The following is a 20,580-nucleotide window of genomic DNA, read 5'->3' as shown; positions in this document are numbered from 1 at the left end:
AGCACGGCCGCTACCACCGCGCAGCGACACTAGGGGGCACCCGCCACCACCACCAGCGGACAACTGAGCCGCCTGAAGGACGGCTGCGAGGGCGCGGTTTGGGACAGGCGCCACAAGAGTTATTTTATCAGCTGTTCTCTTCTTATTATTCTGTCAGCCGCTTCCTTACTGTTTTGTCCATGTCAGGTGGGACCCCTCCCTGCTTGTCTTCAGAGTTGGTCTCGCCCAAAAGCGCCGCCGCCAAAGACCCAACCCTTGCGCTCTCATCACACTCGACCGGCTGGAAACAGGAACCGGAGAGACACAGAACAATCGGCATGCTGCAGCCCCGGGAGGCGGAACCTTCTTCCCGAGTGAGTGCTAGGAAGGGTCTTGGGGGGGAAGAGAAAGGGCGCTGCGCGAGGGGAGCGCACGAGGCAGTAGTGGGTCGCGGGTGGCGCTGGGAGCTGAGGGCCTGGAGGAGGCTGAGGGGAGACCTCATCCCTCTCCGCAGCTCCTGGAAAGGAGGCTGGAACCAGGTGGGCACTGGGCTCTTCTCCCAGGGAACAAGTGACAGGACGAGAGGAAATGGCCTCGAGTTGCTCTGGGGAGGTTCAGATTGGATGTTAGGAAAAAATTCTTTACTTGAAGAGTGGTGACGCCCTGGCAGAGGCTGCCCAGGGCAGAGGTGGAGTCTCCCTCCCTGGAGGGGTTCACAAACCGTGTGGCCGTGGCACTTGGGGACTCGGTGAGCGGGCGCGGTGGGACTGGGCTGACGGTTGCACTGCGTGAGCCGAGAGGGCTTTTCCAGCCTCAGTTATTCCACGGAGTCGCTGAGGGCGAGCTGCAGGGTCCCGCCGGGGCGGGGAGTGGTGGGTCTGAGGCCCTCTCGAGGTAGGGGTTCCTTTCCGCCTCTCCTGGGAGCGGGGCTGGGGGCGGCCCCGCTCAGACGATCCCTGGGCAGGTTGTGTTCCGAGGAGCCGCTTCCACGAGCTGTCACGTGCCTGGGCCGGCGCTGCGAGGCTTAGAAGCAAACCCAGCCCCGAAGCCCTGGTTCCCCATAGCAGCGCAAAGGAGGGCTCTGCTCGGAGGGAGGGAACGGTTTGTTCCATGCTGTGGTTGCGTTAATCCCTACATTATGAATGTTAGTGAATTGTTATTGTCTTCTTACAGAAATTCAGTGCGCATTAACAGTGCGACAGCTTGACTTTTAACATGGAGAAGGAACAAGTTTCAAAGCGTTTATACGTCGGAGGGCTTGGCCATACAGTTTCTAAGGCTGAACTGCAGGAAAGATTTGGCAAGTTTGGGCATGTTTTGGATGCAGAGATCATTACCAGACAAGATGATCAAGGTAACAGTTTTGCATCATCCTTTAAAAATGAACCATTTTTAAGGATTTTGTGTGAAATGGAATTTTTGCTTCAGGCACTTGATTTTCAGAAAATAATTTAATTTTCAGTTTTGAAGGAAACTCTGAAATTATGTGAAATTAACTGCATGTTTGTCATTGATCAGGGAATCCGATGAAGACTTTTGCTTACATCAGTGTCAGAATTTCTGATGTGGATCTTAAGAAGTGTAAGTACATGTTGTTAGTTTTTTTAAAGTAACTTATGTTTTTGAGCCAAGTTACGTTATTGATAACGAATGTAATGTTGTAAAATAAGGATGCGGTCAAGGTATGACCCTATTTTATCCTGTTGTTGTATTCATTCCATTTTCTTTAAGCTGCATTTTTTCGTGGTGTAAGTAGATGTAAGCAGACTAACATGATTCCTTGTGGTTGAAGTAGGTGATTATGATTTTGTCCTAATCTGTTTATGAAAAGGTTTAGGAGACGTGCTTCAGGTGCTTTCACCAGGTCCATAAAACATTAGGATGTGAGAGGAAACCCAGAAGGAGAGTTTACATATAGCACCCTTCTGTTAAAGCAGTTGTACAGATCCCATAATAGTTGGGTTACAAAACTATTGGCAGGGCTATAAAACCACTTGTGCGATGTGGAGCAGCAAAACAGCAGGTGAGGATACCTGCACGTGAAGAAAAGGGAGTGGCAGTATGTGCGTTGGTCTAGGGAATGCTGCCTTTGGCAACAGGAAAGCTGTTGGAGAGCAACTAAAAGCTGACCCAGCCTTTGATACTTAATTTCCTCAAGGTCTAGGTCCAACAGCTTTCCCTTTGCTTTCCAGTACTCCCTGTTTCTGTTTGTCAGGGTACAGGAGAAGCTCAGTAGAGAAGAGCTTCTGGCAGTCATACACAAACTGAATTTTCAGGTTTGTGTTTGAACCAAACTCTGCAGACTTGAACGACTCTTCTTGAAGTCAAGACTTTTTTTGATTTTTATGTAGCCCTTCTTCTGTAAGATTGGGCTGTTAGACCTTTCCTACACAAACTTAAATCAGATGAAGACTAGAATGTAAGGTCATGGTAAAGGAAGTTCAGACTGGCAGAGAAGGAGGCGCAGTTACAGTTAAGGTGTGTTTTTTTGATGTAGAGAGTAGTCATTTTCCATCTCCTTGTTTTACAGGCATGTCAGCTTTAAATAAAACAAAATGGAAAGGAGGGACACTGCAAATTGAGTTGGCCAAAGAGAGCTTTTTGCACAGGTAAAAATCAATTTTTAAAAATGTGTGTTGTTGCTAAAGTTACCCTTTTGTTGCTTATTTGATAAGACGATGGCTGCACTTTTCTTCTGCCTTGCGCTTTTCTTCTGCCTTACTCTTTCCGGTTTTATTGACGTTGGTATATGTCACTAATGGCTGTTGTTGCTTAGATTCCACAACATTTTGCATTGTTATTCCCTTAAAGGCAGCAGATAGGTTAATTCCTTGAGCAGTGAATGGTTACTGTTCTGTGGGAGAGGGTCACTGCCAGCTATAAATTAGCACGCATTACAGGCCTGATGTACTTTTTGGTACAGGCTGGCCTTGGAGAGGGAGGAAGCAAAGCTGCGGAAAGAAAAACCACAGAGAAATGACAAAGCACATCTGTTACAATCGCTGGAGAAGGCTGGAGTCGTAGACTTCCACATGAAAGCAGTACCAGGTACAGAGGTGCCAGACCATAAGGTATGGTGGGGTGGTCGTACAGAAAATTAAAACAAAGCAAAAAACAGAATCCGGCAGAAGCTTATTATCGCATCTGAATTTATTTCAGTCTCTGTGCTTTACATAAAGTGAATTATTAAAGCATGATTGTCCAACTTGTGAAAATTAATCTAAAGGAAGTAATCTTGATCGTACTGTCCTTTTGTGTTGAATTGGTGGGGGCTTTCTTACTCATTTGCACTGGGAATATCTTGGCATTACCCTTGAAAGTGTATAAAGAGGATGTCTTATTTTTGTACAGCATATATGTTTTTGATGTCTGGGTTGTTGGGAATTAGTCTGTGTGCTTACAAAAATAAGGCTTAGAATAAATCACTGAACGTGCAAACTTAGGCAACAAAAGATGTATTTACTACAAAGTTTTCAATATTATTTGCTAAGCACAGAATCCTTTTGGAGGATGATCGGGGGAAGACTATTAGTTCTTTAGTAGGAAAAGGGAAAAGCGCAAAATAACAGTGATCCTGTCTGTATGGTTACCACTGTTAATTTGTGAACCAGAAGCCTTGTATTAGAAATCGTATTTGTAAAGAAATACAGTTCTTTATTTTCACTCTTCATCTGCAGGTTATAAGCATTTGGGTTTTTTGTTGGTTGGTTTGTTTTCTTTTTTTTGAGAAGGAGTCTGGCTAAGTTACATCAGACAGTGGATCTCACTTAAAGAGTGCACAGGAAAAGAATTAATTACAGATGGTTCTTTATGAGTGTTTCTGTTATTGAGGAATATCCATCTTATTTTATCCCAGGGTTACTTCCATTCCTTTTTTGCTTAACACTGATTATTTTTCTGTTCTTTTAGAACTGGGTTGTTGGTAAATTCGGCAGAGTCTTGCCTGTCCTGCACCTTAGGAGTCAACGAAAAAATAAGATATCCTTTGTCTATTGGTTGGGCGCGGGCACAGTTCCCTTCATCACATGCAGAAACATTTATTTAATGGTCTTATATCGACTACTGTGTCATACCCGATTTACTGAACCCCTTAGTGGATCTGGCAGTAAGTTTGTGTGATTTGAATAATTTTTTTTAGACTGCAAGTCAGTTACTTAAAAAACTTATGGTCATAACATTAAAAAGGACTCCGTTGTCATTTCCTGTGGAATTTGGCTTGTTTATAGCAACCTGGAAGTCTGCTTGCTGAAAGAGTCATCTAGTTCTAGTTCCTTAACTCAGAATAACATTGTGAAATACGACCCGTCAAAGTATTGCCATAACCTTAGGAAGCTGGAGCCAGACTCGACGCGTGTAGTCCCTATATCTGAGCTTACCTGGCACTTGGAAGAGAGAGATGACAGCCTGAACAAGAAGCGCCGAGGAGAATTCCCCGTAACTAAGAAGCCACCTAAAAAACTGAGGCAGCTGCGCAGTGAAGCTCTGAATGGAGCAGTTTGCTCTTTTGAGTGCCAGTCGCATTCTGAAAACGCCAGCTCACTGCACCTAGATAAGAGATCAAAATCCATTGAGAAGTCTACATCGCCTCTATCAAGCAATCTCGATAGTAAAATTGAGAGGGAGGGGGGAGGCTTATTATCAGGTAAAAGCAATGTTTCTGGAGTTACAGCTCAAAATAGTAGCAGTGTTTCTGATAGCAACATTGATTCTGAAGAGGAAATCAGAGCAATGGTAAAGAAAGAGATGGAAATACAGAAAGCTGGAAATGCTGAGAGTGAAAGTGACCACTTGGAAATTGTTGGGGATGATTTTGAATTAAAATACAACAGCTACTGGTCCTTAAGCAATCCAGATGCCATGAAAGAAGCTGCCAAAGGAAGTTGTAGAGAGAAAGAGACTATGGAATGTGGTAATGGTTATGATTCGGCAGATACAGATGAAATTATTGCTGAAAATAGAACTCCAGGTCTCAGTAGCAGGAAACCCATTTTGGAAGATTCTAAACAGAGGAAGGTGGAAAATAAAGGAATGCTAACTAACAAGAAACGTAATTTGGTAGCTGACTCCTCACTAAAAACTCACTCTTTAAAAGAAGAATGCACTGAAAGAAAAGGGAAACCAAAAAGGTCCAAAACCGCTTCCTTGCGGAATGCAGCAGTTAACGGTACAACAAATGCAAGTGATAGTGAAAGCTGTTGCTCGGAGCCTGAGGAAGGAGACTCTGAAATCAGTTCTGATTATGAATCCATGATGCGAAACTGTTACCGTTTGGACCTCACATTAGATGACTTAAAAGCATTGGCTGCTGAAAACACAAAGGCACCAGTGGAAGAATCAGACGGTACCCAGGGTTCCAGTCATTGCAGTGTTGAAGAGAATCCAAAGGGTAATGTTGTAAATAAACCAAAACTTTCTAAATTTTGTCCTGAAGTTAAAAAAAAAAGTATCTGTCCTGAAGATGTGGTTGCTGAAATTTTAGCAGGGGAGGAGAATGGGGCTGAAGAAAGCTCCAAGGGACAAAACAACTTTCATCTGAAATATCAGCCCTTCAGAGGAATGGGGTCCCTGTGTGAGATAGAGTTACCCAAGGACAGCACTGGTGCAAAGGAGAGGCCTGTAGGAACTGTAGGGCTTGAAGCTTGTGTTTCTCAGTTTGAGGAGGAGCCAGCTAAGAGGCAGCCTAAGAACCATCCGTTGTGTTCACTTCAAGTCAGCGATAGAAAGAGACAAAATCTGTGCTGTGAGGAGCAGAGGGAACTGTCAGATGCTGCCTCCCTAGTGGATGAGGGCGACTGGCCTGTTTCCCAGCCACGGTTACAAGAAGAGAGCAAAAGTGCGAGTTCTTTGCAGGAAGACCAAAATTCAGAGTGTGGAGGTGCTGATCAGTGGGAAGGTGAGGCCAGTGATGGTGTGTTGTCACAGAAACCGGTTAAACGACAACTGAAAAGCTCCAAACTGCTCTCCAAAAAATTGAAGAGGGATGTAAGCGATGAAGAACCTGAATGTGACACTAATCAATGTGAGGATAGGAAGACAAGCCTTCGGGAAAATAAAAAACCTTGTCTTCGTGCTACTGATTCAAAGGAACCTGATCCACACCAGAAGCAGCTGCAGGATAACCAGAGGAGGCTGGCAGCTCTGGAAGAGAGACAGAAAGAGAGAGAACTGCAGAAGAAGCTCATTCAAGGAGCTCTTTCCAATCTGGTAATTACACTCCTGTCTGAATGGCATGCGGTGAAAGAAAAAGGGAAATGAATAACTGGGATTTAAGGTATTTTAAAGTAATATTCGGGAATTTATTATTATGTGACCAGTTTTCTTTTGAGTATATGAAATGATGCATACCTCGCTCCTGGAATGTCTCCAGAATTGCCAGAGGAATAGTAGGTTCCTCCTCTCGTGTCATGGAAATATCTTTTAGATATTTATGTATGACTGTAGCGAGTGTTTGAGATGTTCAGCTTGACAGTTTTGCTCTTCCATAGGATTGCCAGCTGGCAGCGAAGCATAAACACATCATCTTCAATTCGGATGTGGAAAGTGAGGCTGAAGTAGATGAGGTGTTGAAGGAAGACGCGAGTTTGGGAAATGTGCATGAAGTAAGTGTTACTGGGGAGAAATCCAGCATTCTGTAAGGTAATTCTGTATCAATATGACTATGCGTTTTATTCAGAACAGTGTTTTTCATAGTGAAGTGACTGAAAAAAGTAGGTAAGATTTGAATTAATATGAATAATTCTTTTATTTTTTGCTGATGTGAGACAGGTTTCAAAGACCTGAACCATGTATCTGCTAAAGCTGGAGAGCTTGGAGAATTTGTAAGGAGATTGGGATTTGTATAAAAGATATTCTAATTTTGATTAAAAGAAAAAGAATGTTTTAAGTTACAGGGCTTATAATTTGTTTTGAAATTTTGCTGCTTTTAGTGAAGGAAAAGGAAGAGATTTGGCTTGAGAAGTGTAGAAGGGCTCTGCTGTTTCCAACAGTGGACAGAGGCTGTGTTAATGCAGTGTCTTGTCTTCAAGGGGATATTAGGGTCCAGAGTTGTGGGGGACTTCTTTGAGCCTTACCTAACCAAGGTCTTATTAGCAGACTCCTCCAGGTTTTGCTGTGATACTTTCCCTGAAATAGTACTACTTGTATCATCATATATTTTAGTTGCCTCTCTGCCAGAGCTTTCAACCACGGGTTTTGCATTTGTTGGATTTTTTTCTTCATAAGCGTAGTAAGATTAGGACCATTCTTACTATTCACTTAAAACTTTCTTTTTTCACTTTTCCTCACATTTAGCACTTTTAAATACATGGTAAGAGATATATGTTTAAAAATAATCCCTGCCCGGTTTTTTTACTGCTCTTTTTTTAAGAGAGCCTCTAATCCTATGGATAATTGTCCTGAAATCATGGAGTTCCCACCTTTTTTAACTGTTGATATTTGTCAGCTTACTTAAACTGTCCTGGAGTTTATCCCAGAAGTAAGGCTTGTTCAGAAGGGGTATAATCTGATGTATTTTTAGATTGCTCTCTCTTGACATAATCAGAAAGTTGGGGTTTTATACCTAACTCTCTCATATTTTAAAACCTGAATTACTCTTCACTTGGATATTTTGCCTGTGCTGAAGTGCAGTAGTTGTAAACCAGAACTGAGTACAGGGCATACATGACATAAGATTTGAAGCTCTGGGATCAACAAGTAAGCTTGCTATTCTAGAAATCCTCTTTTTAAGATAAACTGGAAAGCACATGAACAAAGTTGTACTGATTTCTTTTCTCAAACTTACGTACACGGCAGCTTTTTTTCTATTTTCTTTTTGTTTAACAAAGGGTGAATCTGCTCCTAAAGCTTCAGGAAGACTGTTTGAAAGCAGCGAGGACGAGCAAGATGATACAGACGATGAGAGATTCCAAATTAAGCCCCAGTTTGAAGGAAAAGCTGGTGAAAAAGTGAGTGAGCTCGTGTCCATAGTGCCACTTCAGAAGAACATGTCAGGTTTGCATCCTTATTGAACAGGATTTTGACAGACTTGCAAAAGAATCCTCTTAAACAGGGGAAGTGGTAGCCTTGGTGGAGATAATGTCTGTCAGGAAGTGGGAGGAATTTCTCTGGTTTTGTCATCTGTGAATATAAAGGAATTTCTGGAAAGAAGGAGCATCAGGAGCTGAAGGTTATTAGCATGTTGTCGTAATTGTAGTGAAAAAAAGCTACTGAATGTTGGTGATTTTCTTCTCCAGCACTTAATAGTATCTATTTCATTTTCTTTAGCTCTTGCAATTGCAATCAAGGTTTGGCACGGATGAAAGGTTTCGCATGGATGCTCGATTCCTTGAAAGTGACAGTGAAGAAGAAGGTAAATCTGCTCATGCCTCTTGGTTGAGGATGATGCAGCTGTATCGTGGAGCTGTCATTTTGGATGCCTCAAGCAATTTACGGGCTACTTCTGCTTCTTGGGCGATTCCTTTAATAAATAACCCAACTCTGTCATGGCTGTACATAGCTTGTGCTGGTAGCTGTGTATGCTGAAAAGTGTGTTGCAAAGCTGTGTGACAGCTGGTTGAGATGCACTCGGTTGGTAAATGGACATTTGAAGATATTTTGTAATAAAAAAACTTTTAAATATTCTCCCTCCTCCCCCAACCAAAATTGTTAATGTAGTTTTCAAGATTCAGAATTTGGTTCTGAAACTTAAATTTTTTCCTGGTTCTGCTATTACTTTCACTGCTTCAGTGTGCTCTGTACGGCATCTGGCAGCGCAGGGCAGGTGCACAGATCTGTGATATAAGCAGGGAGCAGGTTAAGTAACTGATCTGGTTCTCACATGAAATAGGTGCCCACGATGCTTCTAATCGAAGTTTTTCTGCAGTGCAAGGAATGAAGGCTCTAATTAGCAATAAAATAAAGGAAGTGATGGGTCGATATGAGAGAGCAGTTCTTCACTACAGTGATGTTATATACCGGATGTTACAGGCCAGGTCACAGGGAAAAATAATGTATTTATTTTTCTGTTAGCAGAGACAAACGTCTTGAAGACAGATGAGGATGAAGAGCTTGCTGCAGAGAAAAAGAAAAACCTGCAAATACTGGGCAGCCTCTTGAATATTGACCTGGAACACCCAAAGGCAACTAAAACAGCCACAAGCGCTAAGAAATTCAAGTATGAATCATCTGTATTGGAAAAGAAGGAATTTTAGGAAGGCTTAATTTCAGCCAGTATTTTACAACTAAAATTTCTGCCTGGCTGACTGAGAAAAGTGTTTCCTTCTGCTGCATGCATTCCCAGTCAGTCTTTAGTGCATTTTCCTGACTTGAGTCTTCCAAGAGATTATACAACTGATAATTACCGTTGTTTAGGGAAAAAAATTACTGGATACCTGCTGGAATTTGGTTTAGCAGATTTTGAATGGTTGGGATAGTTGGTTATGAAAATTAATATTCTAATAAGTTCATGCCTGTGTAAGATACATTTTTGTTCTCTGTGGAGACAAAGTTAAGTTGGCCTAACAAAGAATGTCATCGTAGGAGAATTCTGCAGATGGCAATGTTCTCTGATACCCAGTTAATGATATTGTATGTAACTTTAAAAGCAGTTGATCTGTGCCATGAGGATTAATTTAGGGACAGGAGGGGAAATAAGTGATCACAGTCTTGCATTGCCGTAAGGCAGCGTGGGCGTGGCTACAGCAGGACTGGAGTCAGTCTAAACCTTAAACTGCTGTAGCTGAAAGTCCCCAAAATGTTTACGTTTTGAAAGGTGGACATAGTGGGGTTTTGTTTGTTTGCTTTTCTTGGGATTTTTTTTCCTGTGGACTACCTGAATTTATGCAATGATTGGTATGAGAAGAAATAGATACAGACAGGTATATGGATATAGATAGCTGTATTGCTGTAGCTCTTCAAAATATAAACAGGTGCAGCTATAAACTTAGACTTGCTGTACAGTACATGCAACACAAGGTCTGCTATATGTGAAATATCACAATTTATTAAAGCCACTTCTGTTTTTAACTTTTCCCGACCCAGACGCTGACTAGCAGGTACTTTGTAAATGCCAGTTAGGTTTTGGATTGGTTTGGAGCTTTTTTGGCAAGGAAGTCAATGTGAATTAGACTCTGACTGTAAAGGTGCAGGGTAGTTTTCAGTTGAGCATTTGCCATGTCTCATGGGTTTTCTTTTCCTTTCTGTTTTTATAGAGATATTAATGCCCTCCGCTATGATCCCACAAGACAGGACCATGCAGTTTTTGAAAGGAAACCAAGCGCTACAGAAAAAGAAAGGTAATATTACAGCTTGGTAACTAAAATTGTGATATTTCTCCCCATGGAAAAATGGCTATAGCAGAAAACTGAGTTTGAAACTATGCAGGCTGCTGTTTTTCCTGTTATAGCTAAAGTCAAGGAATTGTGACCACTAAAACTACCATGTGATATATTTTCTTTCTAGTCCATCTGTCATCTGTGTGACACTTTCTCCCTTCCCTTCTCACCTTCAGGCTTCAAGTCATGGACTTCAAGATTTGCAAATCTGTGAGAAAAAAGTATTAGCTCTTAACGCTTCTTTTCCTAGAAAAGAACTCTATTCTAAATATCTTAGTTTAGAGGCTATTGTGTAGGAAGTAAAAAGTCAAGATGTGGTTAATTATGAAGCAGACTTGGTGCTACCTTTAGAATCAAAGTTCGGATGTTTCTCCACTGCTTTCCCTCAAAGGGTGGTTAAGTTGCAGGAGATGAAGAGAAATGAGTCATAAACCTAAATCAAAAGGACAGTCATGCTGCCCTATAAACCTGTTCCTGGCAGTAGGACATATCCTAATGCCTGAACCTGGAATTGCTAAAAAAGAAGAAAAATAAACAAAACCACCACCCCCACCACCAAACCTTAGAACCAAACCACTCGTTAATGGTTAGGCAAGCTCAGGAAGACATCATTAATTGCAAGGTTACCTCTGAGGGAACCTTTCTTTTTAAAAATCTTTGTGCTGTGTTTCTCTCCTTTAATCTCATTTCAGTAAAGCTAAAAGGAAGAAGAAGAGGGAGGAGAGTGAGAAACTGCCTGAAGTGTCGAAAGAAACATATTATGATATTGTTGTGGATTTAAAAGAGTTGTTTGGCTCTTCAAAGAGCAAAGCAGCAAAAAGGGAAGAGGTACCCTGGGACAAAGACGATGCAGGGGATTCTGCCCCACCGGACCGTTTGGGAGCCAGCGCTGGCAGTGATGAAGCTCAGGATTCCAGTACTTTCACATTTTCCTTTTTTGGAGACATGGAGAATTCAGACGTAAAAAAAGGTAACAGCAGAACATACGTAGTAGCACGGTTTCTAGTGAGTAGCATTACCTTGGGTGCTGTACAGTAACAGCATATAGAAATGCAGAGTCCACACGTGAACTGGGCTTCTGGCAACTGGCTGCGTGTGCTGCAGGCAGGAATACATGAAAGTGGCATGGCTTAAGCACAGAGAAAGAATAAACTAAGGCCTTAAGAGTTTCTCTGCGAAGGAACCTGTGAAGACAGTTCTCAGTGAAAGAGAGCTTTTATTCCAACTTCTGCAAGCTAAAAATATGAACAGGCATGATTACACACAAGTTGTTTGATAAGGATTGCAAGGTTGAAGTGACTTGATAAAACCCTGGACCCTAACAACAAGCTTCAGAAGGAAGCTCTTTTCCCTTTGCTGTGATGATTATAGAAGGTGACAAAAACCTGGGAGGGGAGATTTCTGTCCTTCTAAAATCTGTCTTTTCCACTTTAAGTTCTTGCTGAAGCAGAATTTTTTACTGGCAAGTAAAGGTCTAATCTGATTTTTCTTTAAATTGTGATGTTATTGCAGAGCCTTATGTAATTGAAACAATAAAACCTGTAAAAGTCACATGGCAAGAAGATCCACGCTTCCAAGACAGCAGTTCTGACGGCGATGATGAACCGGAGGAATCTGAAAGTGAAAGGGACAAAGAAATGCAAGTTACATTAGTATTTGTTGACAACTTGGCTCTAGTAGTTTGATACTATGAGAATATTAATAGCAGCACTCAGGTGATGAGAAACCAGCATCTTCCTTCCACATCTCTGAGTCACGGAAGTCATTTTGGGAAGACATTCCTCTCTGCACAGGAAATAATATTCAAAGATACTATACCACTCTTGATCTGAAGTTGAATATAAAAGCTGAGTTTCCAGTTCAGTACCTGAGAACTTATCCTGGGTAGTGGGTTTGGCCAAAAGTCAAATATATATTGAGTTTTCTTAAGATGCATTTTTATAGAAGGTTATGTTTGGTTAGTGTGCGGTAATGTTCTTCAGTGCATGCTGCTTCTGTGAAGCATCACAGCTTTAACTTGCTTTAATGGGACTAGACAGTAACTTTTATGATGCTAAAATTCCTTTCTGTTTGCCTAGGCCTTTCCCATTACCACAGACAGAAAGTACAAGATTTTTCTTCTTCTCCAAAGATGATGAACGACTAAGAGGTATAACAAAACTTGCTCAGCCCCTTTTTTTAACCCCCTACTGAAATTCAATAAGAAAAAACACTGCTTGTTCTTTTGTATTTTGTAGTTGAAACACGGATGAGAGGTTTAAGTTAGGAAAACAAAACTGCAAATTTCCATCATTACTTGTGGTATAAGTTGTGGTAGTGTATACCATGAGAACGTCCTGGTAAAATAAATGCTGAAGGCTAGACTGCTTTGTTTTTTCCAATAATTACCTGATATGTGGCTGGTCTCCTAGGGCTTAGCAAAACAAACCGCCTGAAAAGTTATCTCAACATTCTTGATCCTTTTAGACACACATACGATCTTCAACTTTTTCTGTGTTTCTGGTGTTATTGTTAGGAATATTCTCTGTTCTTATCAGCCACATAAGACCACGTGGTTCTTGATCCTAAATAACGTGAGGTTTATTCATGTGGTTATAATTTCATAGTTAAAACCAAACAAAACAACAAAACCAACCAGCCAAAGGGAAACCCACAGGGCGCCAAAGCAATTGCTTTTGGTATTTTATACAATCAGGACAGCTTTAAATAACATTTCTTTCCTGAGACCTTTTAGAGCTCCTATTGTTAAATGCGTGTGTAAAAGTCACTGTGTTCATACAGTAACTGCGCCATAATCCTCCGACCTATCCGATCTACAGCGCTGGTTAAAACTGAGCTCGGAATCCCTAGCCAGCATACATTTTCTTGGGAGACGTGATAATGGTGCAGAGCTTTTAATGAAACAGATGCTGTGTTTCACTGCAGTGGATGTTTTAGCAAATTAAGGAAAACTGCTGCTGCCTTTCACTTTTTTAGTGTACTGCCTAACATTTCTCTTGGAGCCAATCGTGCTGTGCGGGCAAGAGAGGAATAGGAAGGACATGCCTTCTGACTTGATTGCTATGTTGCTCATAGGATTTACAAACAACAGCATATTCAGAAGTGCTTAACCATCTTAATTTGGTTTCTGTTTTTTGTAGAGGGCCCCAAGCTATTTTGTAGATCACTAGACTTCAGTGAAGAAAAAGATGACTGGGAAGACAGACGTAGATTATTGCTTGAGGTGAGTATTCTGACAGCTGTTACTGAGCAAGAGGCAGAGAGCTCAGCATGAGGAGGGGGAACGTGGCTGTTTATCTCTTTTTTTTGCATTAAAAATGGATTCAGGACCTTGTAAAAGGCTTGCAAGTTTATAATTACTAGGGAGCTAAAAATTGTTAATATAGAATTGCATGTAACATGATGTTGTGATGTCCAGTCAGGTGAACTTCTGAATTCCTGTATTGTGCGGGACCGGTTATTTACCATGTGTAAAAACATGTTTGAGACGAACAGGTAGATTTAGAAACTTCTCCTAATGTTATGTTAAAATTTCAATATTTTCAGGAATGCCGGAAGAAGCATAAGGATGCAAGAAGGAAAGTGAAAGCAAAACAATAAATTTTATCTTGCTGGTCAGCAGAAGTTACAGAAAAATGTTACTTTCAAAAGTCTAGTGTTTCAAAGACTCAATAGGGAATAATACTGGAAAAGACTGTTAAACTTGTTTCGAAATAGAGACAGCTTTGCGGTCCTGCTGCTTTTTCTCCTGGAGGCAGCACTTCCCTGCAACACTAAGGAGTTGAGGAGAAAGATGCTTGGCCACTTGTGACGTTTGGGTCTCTGAGCTGTGCATCCCAGCACCGTGTCTGAGCAGAAGGCACCGGTGAGCCCAGGCCAGGCTCAAAGGGCGCTGCTGTACCCGGTACCAGGAGCCCAGAATGAGTGTGGGCTGTGCCCGCCTACCCAGCACAGCCCTCACAGCTCAGTCCTAAAATCATGTGCCCCAGTCCCAGTGACTTCGGACACACTTCAGCTCTGTTTCACTCTGGACAAGGCTGCAACCAGTTCCCTGTGTCCTCATCGTCTGGGTTGGTGAGAATAGTGGCAGAGTGGCAAAGCTCCTTTCCTTTAAAAGCTCAGTTTGCTGTTAGGTCTGTTTGTGACAGGACAGCTTCTGAAGATCGATCGTGTTGGTGCAGCAGCCACAGGGCGTTCCCCATCCCACCTTCCGGGTCCTGTTCCCCAGCACGGTCTCTGCTGGAGCAGCAGACAGCTTCCTCCTCTCATGGTCAGCCAAGAAATCCCAAACAGAGACTGCAAATACTGGGTGAGGAAGTTACTCCTTGGAGCTCAGCAGAGTCCAAGCGGTGCCTGTTACTGAGGGCTTGAGTCCCGCCAAACCCTTTAGAGCAAAAACATCACAGGCGCTCGACAGGAGGGTGACTGAGGGCTGAGGAACATCCATCCTGCGAAAGGATTTCTCTCCAGCTGGGGACCAGCGGGCACCTTTCCAGTGCAGGAAGGAGAAAGGATTTAGTGTCTTGAGTGACTGCTGAACAGCTCAAGTTGCGGAGAGCTGGAAGGCTGACAGAGGGAATCCTGTGGCGTGGCTGTGCAGGTTTGAACATCCCTGTGCTCTCCAGACAAATGACAGTCTAATGCTGCATGTGTGAGTGCCTTCCTGATGGGCCTGAATGCAGCGTGAAAGTTGGTTCAACAAAGCAGGGAGCAGCTGCTCTCTCTGGGGAGAGTGGAGAACCCAGTGAAGCTGATGGGCTTTTCTGCCAGCCAAGAGGCAGTGAGGAAGGGAAGGAGGTGTAGAGGGCCCCAGAGAACTTGAGGGAAGCACTTTGTCCTGTTCTTGGCTGCTGTGGTGGGGCAGCCATGGGGTCGGACGCGGCACGTGTGGGCAGCGCTCTTTGGGGCAACTGCCACCTGAGCTCCCAGGTGCTGCCGAGCAACGGAGCTGGGCCGGAGCCGCCTGAGGAGCCTGGCTCTGCACTGCAGCGCTCAATCCCCAACACCGTTCCCCTCTGCTGGCACCCGGCTAACGGAGCTGGGCCGGGCCCTGGTGTCGGAAGGCCGTGGGAAATCTCAGGGTGCCCAGTGAGAAGGAGACCCTGAGCACGGGAGTCGGGCCGGGAAGGTGGCTGGTAGCAGAGGGTGGCTGGGGGCACTGACAGCGGGAGATGAAGGAAGCTGAAGGGCTTGTGCAGATCTCCTCCACTGAGAATCCCTGGGTTAATCTCAGGTAAACCAGAGTTTAAGTGAAAATTCAATAATTGTCCAGTATCTTCGTTCAGTCTTCCCTTTCAACCCTTTTGTCTTTTGACATACCTTTCCTTCCCTTCCAGTCCTGTGGTTTCCCTGGTGGGGTTTCAGGTCGGATGTGTGGGATGTTCTCTCTAGCTGTGGGCAGCAGTGGCACCGATGCTACAGAGCCAGGTGCCCCCCGCCCTCCCCACTTGCTGTTCCATGCACCGTGTGCTTCAGACCCTGGTGTGTAGGGACAGAATGTGAGGGATGGTGACAAAACAGGGAAGAAAAAGGAGAGACTGGTTGCTTCCAGCAGCAAAAGCCTGCTGTCCATTATGTGTTCGCTGGCTGTGTTCCTCTCATCCTCCACCTCATGTCGCTCTTCTCTGTGCGTGCACTCAGCTTCCCTTCTCCAGACAACTTTGCGCATGAAGCACCTTTGAAACATGATGTGAGCAGCGCAGCATTTTGGGCACAACTGGGGAAGTGATCGCTGTGCTTCCAGGGCAGGGCTGTTGCACTGTGTCCAAGCCCTAGGAATGTACTGTGCCTTGGAAAGGACAGAAGCACTATCTGTCTGCTTCTGATGGTGTTATTGTATTGAAAAGAAGAGATGCTTGGCAGAAGAGGTGGCAGGGAGCTTGTGCCTGTTCTTACCCTGTGTGCAATGCAAGACAAGGCAGTGAATGCTGACGCCAGAAGTGGTTTAAGGAACTCAGTTCACGTTGCACCACCAGTTTCCATGCCTCGACTGAGAAGTGGTAACTCCCTATAAATTTCTCACTTATTTTCATTCAAGGCAGGTAAGTGCTGAAACACTTGAGTGGAGCAGGACCTTAAAGAACAGCAAATAAACCACACGCACCTCCCGTACCGTGGTGGGGAACAGCCTGCTCCAGGCCAGGGCTGCAGCTTGCACTGAAACAGGCGGCTGCAGTCGTCTCACAGGCATTGTGTTTGTGCATTTTACTTCAGATGTTGCTGAGCAAAGCTGAAGAATCATTCTTATTAAATTTTCACATGTGAACAGGTTTGGATTTGGTCTATTTGGCCAGGAGAATGGCGGTCTTGGGCTTTTTAGTTACCTGTGGAAAACTTTCTTAGGGGCTTGGGGTCGTTCACTTTAGTCACCTTTTTGTGCTCCATGTATACCACTAAATCCTCTGGCCTGCACGGAGCTTGCTTAAATGTATTAGTTTTCAGAATGCTGAATTTGTTCGTTTTATTGAGTTTCTGGGTTTTGTTCCAAATTCAACCTTGCCTTGCATCAGAACAGGAGCTGAAGAGGGAGCACATTGACTTTTCCATTTTGTATCTTGGGCAGCAAGTGTTTTTGCTTCACTTTTCCCTGGGCTAGGGCATGCCCTTGATTTCCAATAAAAAGAGTTAATGCTGGGACAGGTGAGATTTTTTTAGACCCTTGCCAGTGCCAGTTTTAATACACACATCACACAAAATGGGAAAACTGTTTTTAATGGAAAAAAAACAACAAAAGCTTTAAGGCGATTTAAATTGTAAACCTGTGGCTTGTTTCATTTAGGAAGGAGTTTGATTTATTATACTTACTGCCTTTAGTTTAGTACATTTTCAAATTGCATTGGTCTCTCTGTGTTCCTTCTTACAATGATCATGGCTGTAAAAGATTTTTATCAGACAATACAGCAGCAGGAGTTGAACTATGCTCTGTTGCTTTGGAAACGAGAGCTGCTGTCACAGAAGTTTGCATGCCTTTGCACAAAACATCTATAGACCGAGGTGTGCTGCCAATCCCCAGCTTCATTGCATGGAGCTGTATGTTCCCAGGCAAACTTGCTTCTCCTCCTCTTCGCTTGAGTCGCTGGGTATGGAATTCTTGCCCCGCTGCCGTGTTTGCCTGCTGTAGCAGCACCGGGGCCTGTTCGGTGTGGTAGGAGCCGGGTTTGAGTAGCAACAGCCCCGGCAGGCAATGGCCAAGCTGCCGCATGGAGTGGGAGCTCTGCAGCGCGTCCTCTGTGCGTGGTTTTAATGTGCTCTGCCCTCGCCCCGTCCTCTGCTGTAGCCGTAAGGGGATGTCCCGAAGGTTTCGCTTGAGTCTGTGCAATAGAACTTCGTTAAACTGAGCAGTTTTTGTTTAATCGTTTAACTATGACTCCTGTCTGTCAGGAAAAGGTTCTGCGATTTGTTTCTCTGCCTCTCTGTAACGGCTCTGCAGTGCCGGCGGTGCAGCCTGGCCAAGCAAAACGCCCGAATTCAGAGGGCTTAGGAGAGAGGGAACGTGTCTCGTTAGCACCGTCTGCAGTTCTCCAACATCTGTTCTGATCACAAGGCTGCAGCAAAGCAGCCCCGGAGCTCTCGCCTGTGCCCCGCGGAACTCACACCGTGGTGTGGCTGCGGAAACACAAGTGCTTAATGCCAGCTTCGGGGAGTCCCTGCAGTCTTCTCACTGGATTCTAGAGGTTTTGCCCTCATGATGCAGTACACTGTAGTTCTCACAAATACAATCACTCCTATCAGGCAACCAGGGTGCAAGATCTTATCTGAGTTCCGCCTCAGGTACTCCAGGGCTATTTGTGCCAGCTCAGCTTTGCTTGTGACACTAAATAATGCGATATAACGTATCACAGAATTTAAATTCATTTTCTAGTGTTGGCGCTCACCTGTGCCAAGCAGACTGACTGGTAAATTGTGATCCATTTATGTCTCAATGCGGATAATTGTGGGTGCCTGGATGCTGCCATATCCTACCATTTGACTGGGAATATACTGGATTCTTAGTATGCATGATACGCATTTCGAACTGTTAAGAGGAGCAGAGAGAGCAAAGCATAAGAAACAAGATTATATGGCACAGTCACTGTTTCATTCTAAATTTTGACAAATTTGTGGCAAATACTTGGCAAATACTTTTTTTTTTTTTTTTAAATCGGGTTACAGCTGTGGCAGTGGGAAAAGCCACTATTGGATGGAATCGTCTCATTTATCTTTGACTAATGACAACCTCGGAGAGTGAAGGCGATGTTAGGCAGTGAACAGAGCCGAGCTGTTGGGCTGCTCAGCCTGTTGATTCACAACAAATATGTCAGGAGTTTACAAGGGGAAAAAAAGCACATCAAAGCACCAAGATAAATGCGTTCTGGTTTTTGGAGGCTAACGAAGGCGCGTTTGCTTACACAGCCTCATTTGAGCTAGTCCGAGTTGCCTGGCTCTCGAGCGCCGCTCGGCACCAACAAGCCTGAGCAAGTCCCCCTCCTGCAAGATCTGCCTGGCTGAGTCTGGGCGAGTCCGTGTCCCTCACTGGGGATAAAGGTACTTCTTAAAAAAAACTTTGTACTTTTTTTAAAAAAGTCCCTTTTAAAAAACCACCCTTTTTTAAAAACAGAAAGTTTAAAACTTTTTTAAAAACAAAAAGTTTAAAACCAAAAATCTTCAAGACAACAGATTTTATGTTGTAGAAGAGATGTAATAAAAATAGCTTGTAATGAAACAACATCTAAAGCACCTATATTAGTTAGCACTGAAATTTATCAACAAATAAACTTCTGTATGATTATTTGTGACCTCCCGGACTACAGACCAGCTGGGGAAGGAACAGTAGAGCTCTGATAGGCTTTTGCTTTAGTGAGCTTCAGTATTTTCTGTATCGCATGGACATTACACAGCTGGTTTTATCCTAATGTTAACATATTGGGTTTCCACTTTCCACTTAATTGAGCAAACACAGGAGAGTATTTATGTAACTGAAGATTTGCAACTGCCAGTAGCATTAATTAGGAGAGGAATAATTAGGCGAATAGTGGTGTCCAAACAGTTCCAATAGAAATCTCATTAATGTTATTATTTGTGATGAGCTGCACCTCGGACAAGACCCTAAGGGGAGGCAAACGGGGAAGGATCTCAGTGGGGTGCCAGCTTGGCTATGAAGAAGAAACAATATCAAGATTTTAAGCTGTCTGGTCTCATTATTGTCACCTAGGCAAGCTGCAGCTCCGCTATCTGCTTAAAAGCCGTCCTGGACCGAATGAGACACTTTTTGGTGGAATAGGTACAAAAAGGGCATTTTCCAATTAGTACTTGTTCTAGAATTGTTGCTGCGTGTATCAGAAACAGGTTCTCTCTCGTGCTGGGCAGGAAACGGGGGCTCGCTGAGACGGGGGTAACTGCGAGTGTGCAGTGAGAAAGGGACTATGAGAGCGTGGAGATGAAGGGCAGTCCTGGAGGATTCCTCACTGTAAGCGCTGGAGTCAGCTTTGCTGGGTGTGTGGCCAAACACATCCCCATTTCGGCTCTGTCCCGATCTGGAGGAGAAAAGAGGAATCTCCTTTCTGTCACCTTTCTTTTCCTCCTTCTCCCATGACTGAGAACAGGCTGAAGTGGTGCCTGATGCTCTTGTCCAGGGCGCTCACTGCAGGCTGATCTGGCAGCGGTGGGTGCTGCAAGAAGTCGGTAGGGAGGGCGAGGGCTGGGTGCTGTTACCTACAGCTACGGCTTCAGCAGGAGTGGGCTGTTCATGCCTGGTCACTGTCTAGCTCTGAGAACACAGGCCTCGCTTTCCAGCTGCGAGGGCTCTCTGGGACTCTGTCAGCTCTGTGTGACCTGTAATGATTTTCCTGTACTGTTCTATTAATTCATGCTCCTGCTTTTCGCTTTGCTTGTGTTCACGCAGATCTGTATTGTGATGCGAGTTTACCAGCAGCGCTCCAGAATGACGGCCAAGTTTCAAGTAAGAGTTTTTGTTGTGCCTGTTTGAACAGCAAGACAGGAAAAAACCCAAACATATGTTCAGATCATTAATTTAACAAGTTACTACAGATCTAGATTCAGTGATGAAGTACAAGCTTGCTTAAGACCAAATCTTTGCAGTTTTTCTGGACACAAACTTAGGTTTCATTTACACATAGGAGAGGTTTATCTCTGTCCATCTCTTGTAGGTCGTCTTCCCATCGGGCGAGGCTCCCAGCACAGGGCTGACTCTGGTGCCGAGGGGCTGTGACTGCCCAGAGCCATGTTCTGCATTTCACAAATTGACTCTTGGCTGGAGTTAACACGTGAATGCACGTTGTGGCTCTTTCCAAAT

General features: G+C 43.9%; 2 protein-coding genes across 8 annotated transcripts in view; one reads left to right on the top strand and one right to left on the bottom strand.

The window, feature by feature from the left end:
- The window catches only part of CENPP (centromere protein P), a 103,228-nt gene extending 102,965 nt beyond the window's left edge, over nucleotides 1–263 (bottom strand). The window contains exon 1 of one of the 2 annotated variants that reach the window (XM_054076589.1): nucleotides 170–263. The gene's annotated coding sequence lies outside the window, so the exon portion shown is untranslated. The remainder of the gene's footprint in view (nucleotides 1–169) is intronic. The other variant, XM_054076588.1, reaches the window with a different exon arrangement.
- NOL8 (nucleolar protein 8) lies at nucleotides 253–20,580 on the top strand. 6 transcript variants are annotated; one of them, XR_008451664.1, is made up of 18 exons: nucleotides 255–353; nucleotides 1,153–1,333; nucleotides 1,498–1,560; nucleotides 2,510–2,588; nucleotides 2,903–3,050; nucleotides 3,889–3,959; nucleotides 4,269–6,183; nucleotides 6,465–6,578; nucleotides 7,803–7,922; nucleotides 8,242–8,326; nucleotides 8,986–9,130; nucleotides 10,167–10,250; nucleotides 10,982–11,259; nucleotides 11,802–11,928; nucleotides 12,368–12,438; nucleotides 13,430–13,512; nucleotides 13,836–20,226; nucleotides 20,435–20,579. XR_008451664.1 is itself a non-coding variant. In XM_054076572.1 (17 exons), exons 2-17 carry the CDS (start codon nucleotides 1,195–1,197, stop codon nucleotides 13,887–13,889), a joined length of 3,573 nt encoding a protein of 1,190 aa, XP_053932547.1. In that variant the 5' UTR covers nucleotides 253–353; nucleotides 1,153–1,194; the 3' UTR covers nucleotides 13,890–20,580. The 6 variants fall into 6 exon arrangements, 4 of the variants coding, with proteins under 4 accessions (XP_053932547.1, XP_053932548.1, XP_053932544.1 ...); XR_008451665.1 differs by having other exon boundaries at nucleotides 13,836–16,288; nucleotides 20,170–20,568; XM_054076572.1 differs by having other exon boundaries at nucleotides 253–353; nucleotides 8,989–9,130; nucleotides 13,836–20,580.

Source organism: Cuculus canorus, chromosome 11, assembly GCF_017976375.1.
Source record: "Cuculus canorus isolate bCucCan1 chromosome 11, bCucCan1.pri, whole genome shotgun sequence".
Classification (NCBI taxonomy): Eukaryota; Metazoa; Chordata; class Aves; order Cuculiformes; family Cuculidae; genus Cuculus; species Cuculus canorus.
The sequence above is the reverse complement of the archived record's forward strand: the minus strand, read 5'-3'. Positions and strand labels throughout refer to the sequence as shown.

Excerpts from the sequence above, each read along its gene's own strand:
- NOL8 (XM_054076569.1), top strand. The coding sequence starts at position 1,195 with ATGGAGAAGGAACAAGTTTCAAAGCGTTTATACGTCGGAGGGCTTGGC. Across the intron at positions 1,561-2,509 it reads TGATGTGGATCTTAAGAAGT|GCATGTCAGCTTTAAATAAA; the intron begins GTAAGTACATGT and ends CTTGTTTTACAG. Across the intron at positions 6,184-6,464 it reads AAGGAGCTCTTTCCAATCTG|GATTGCCAGCTGGCAGCGAA; the intron begins GTAATTACACTC and ends GCTCTTCCATAG.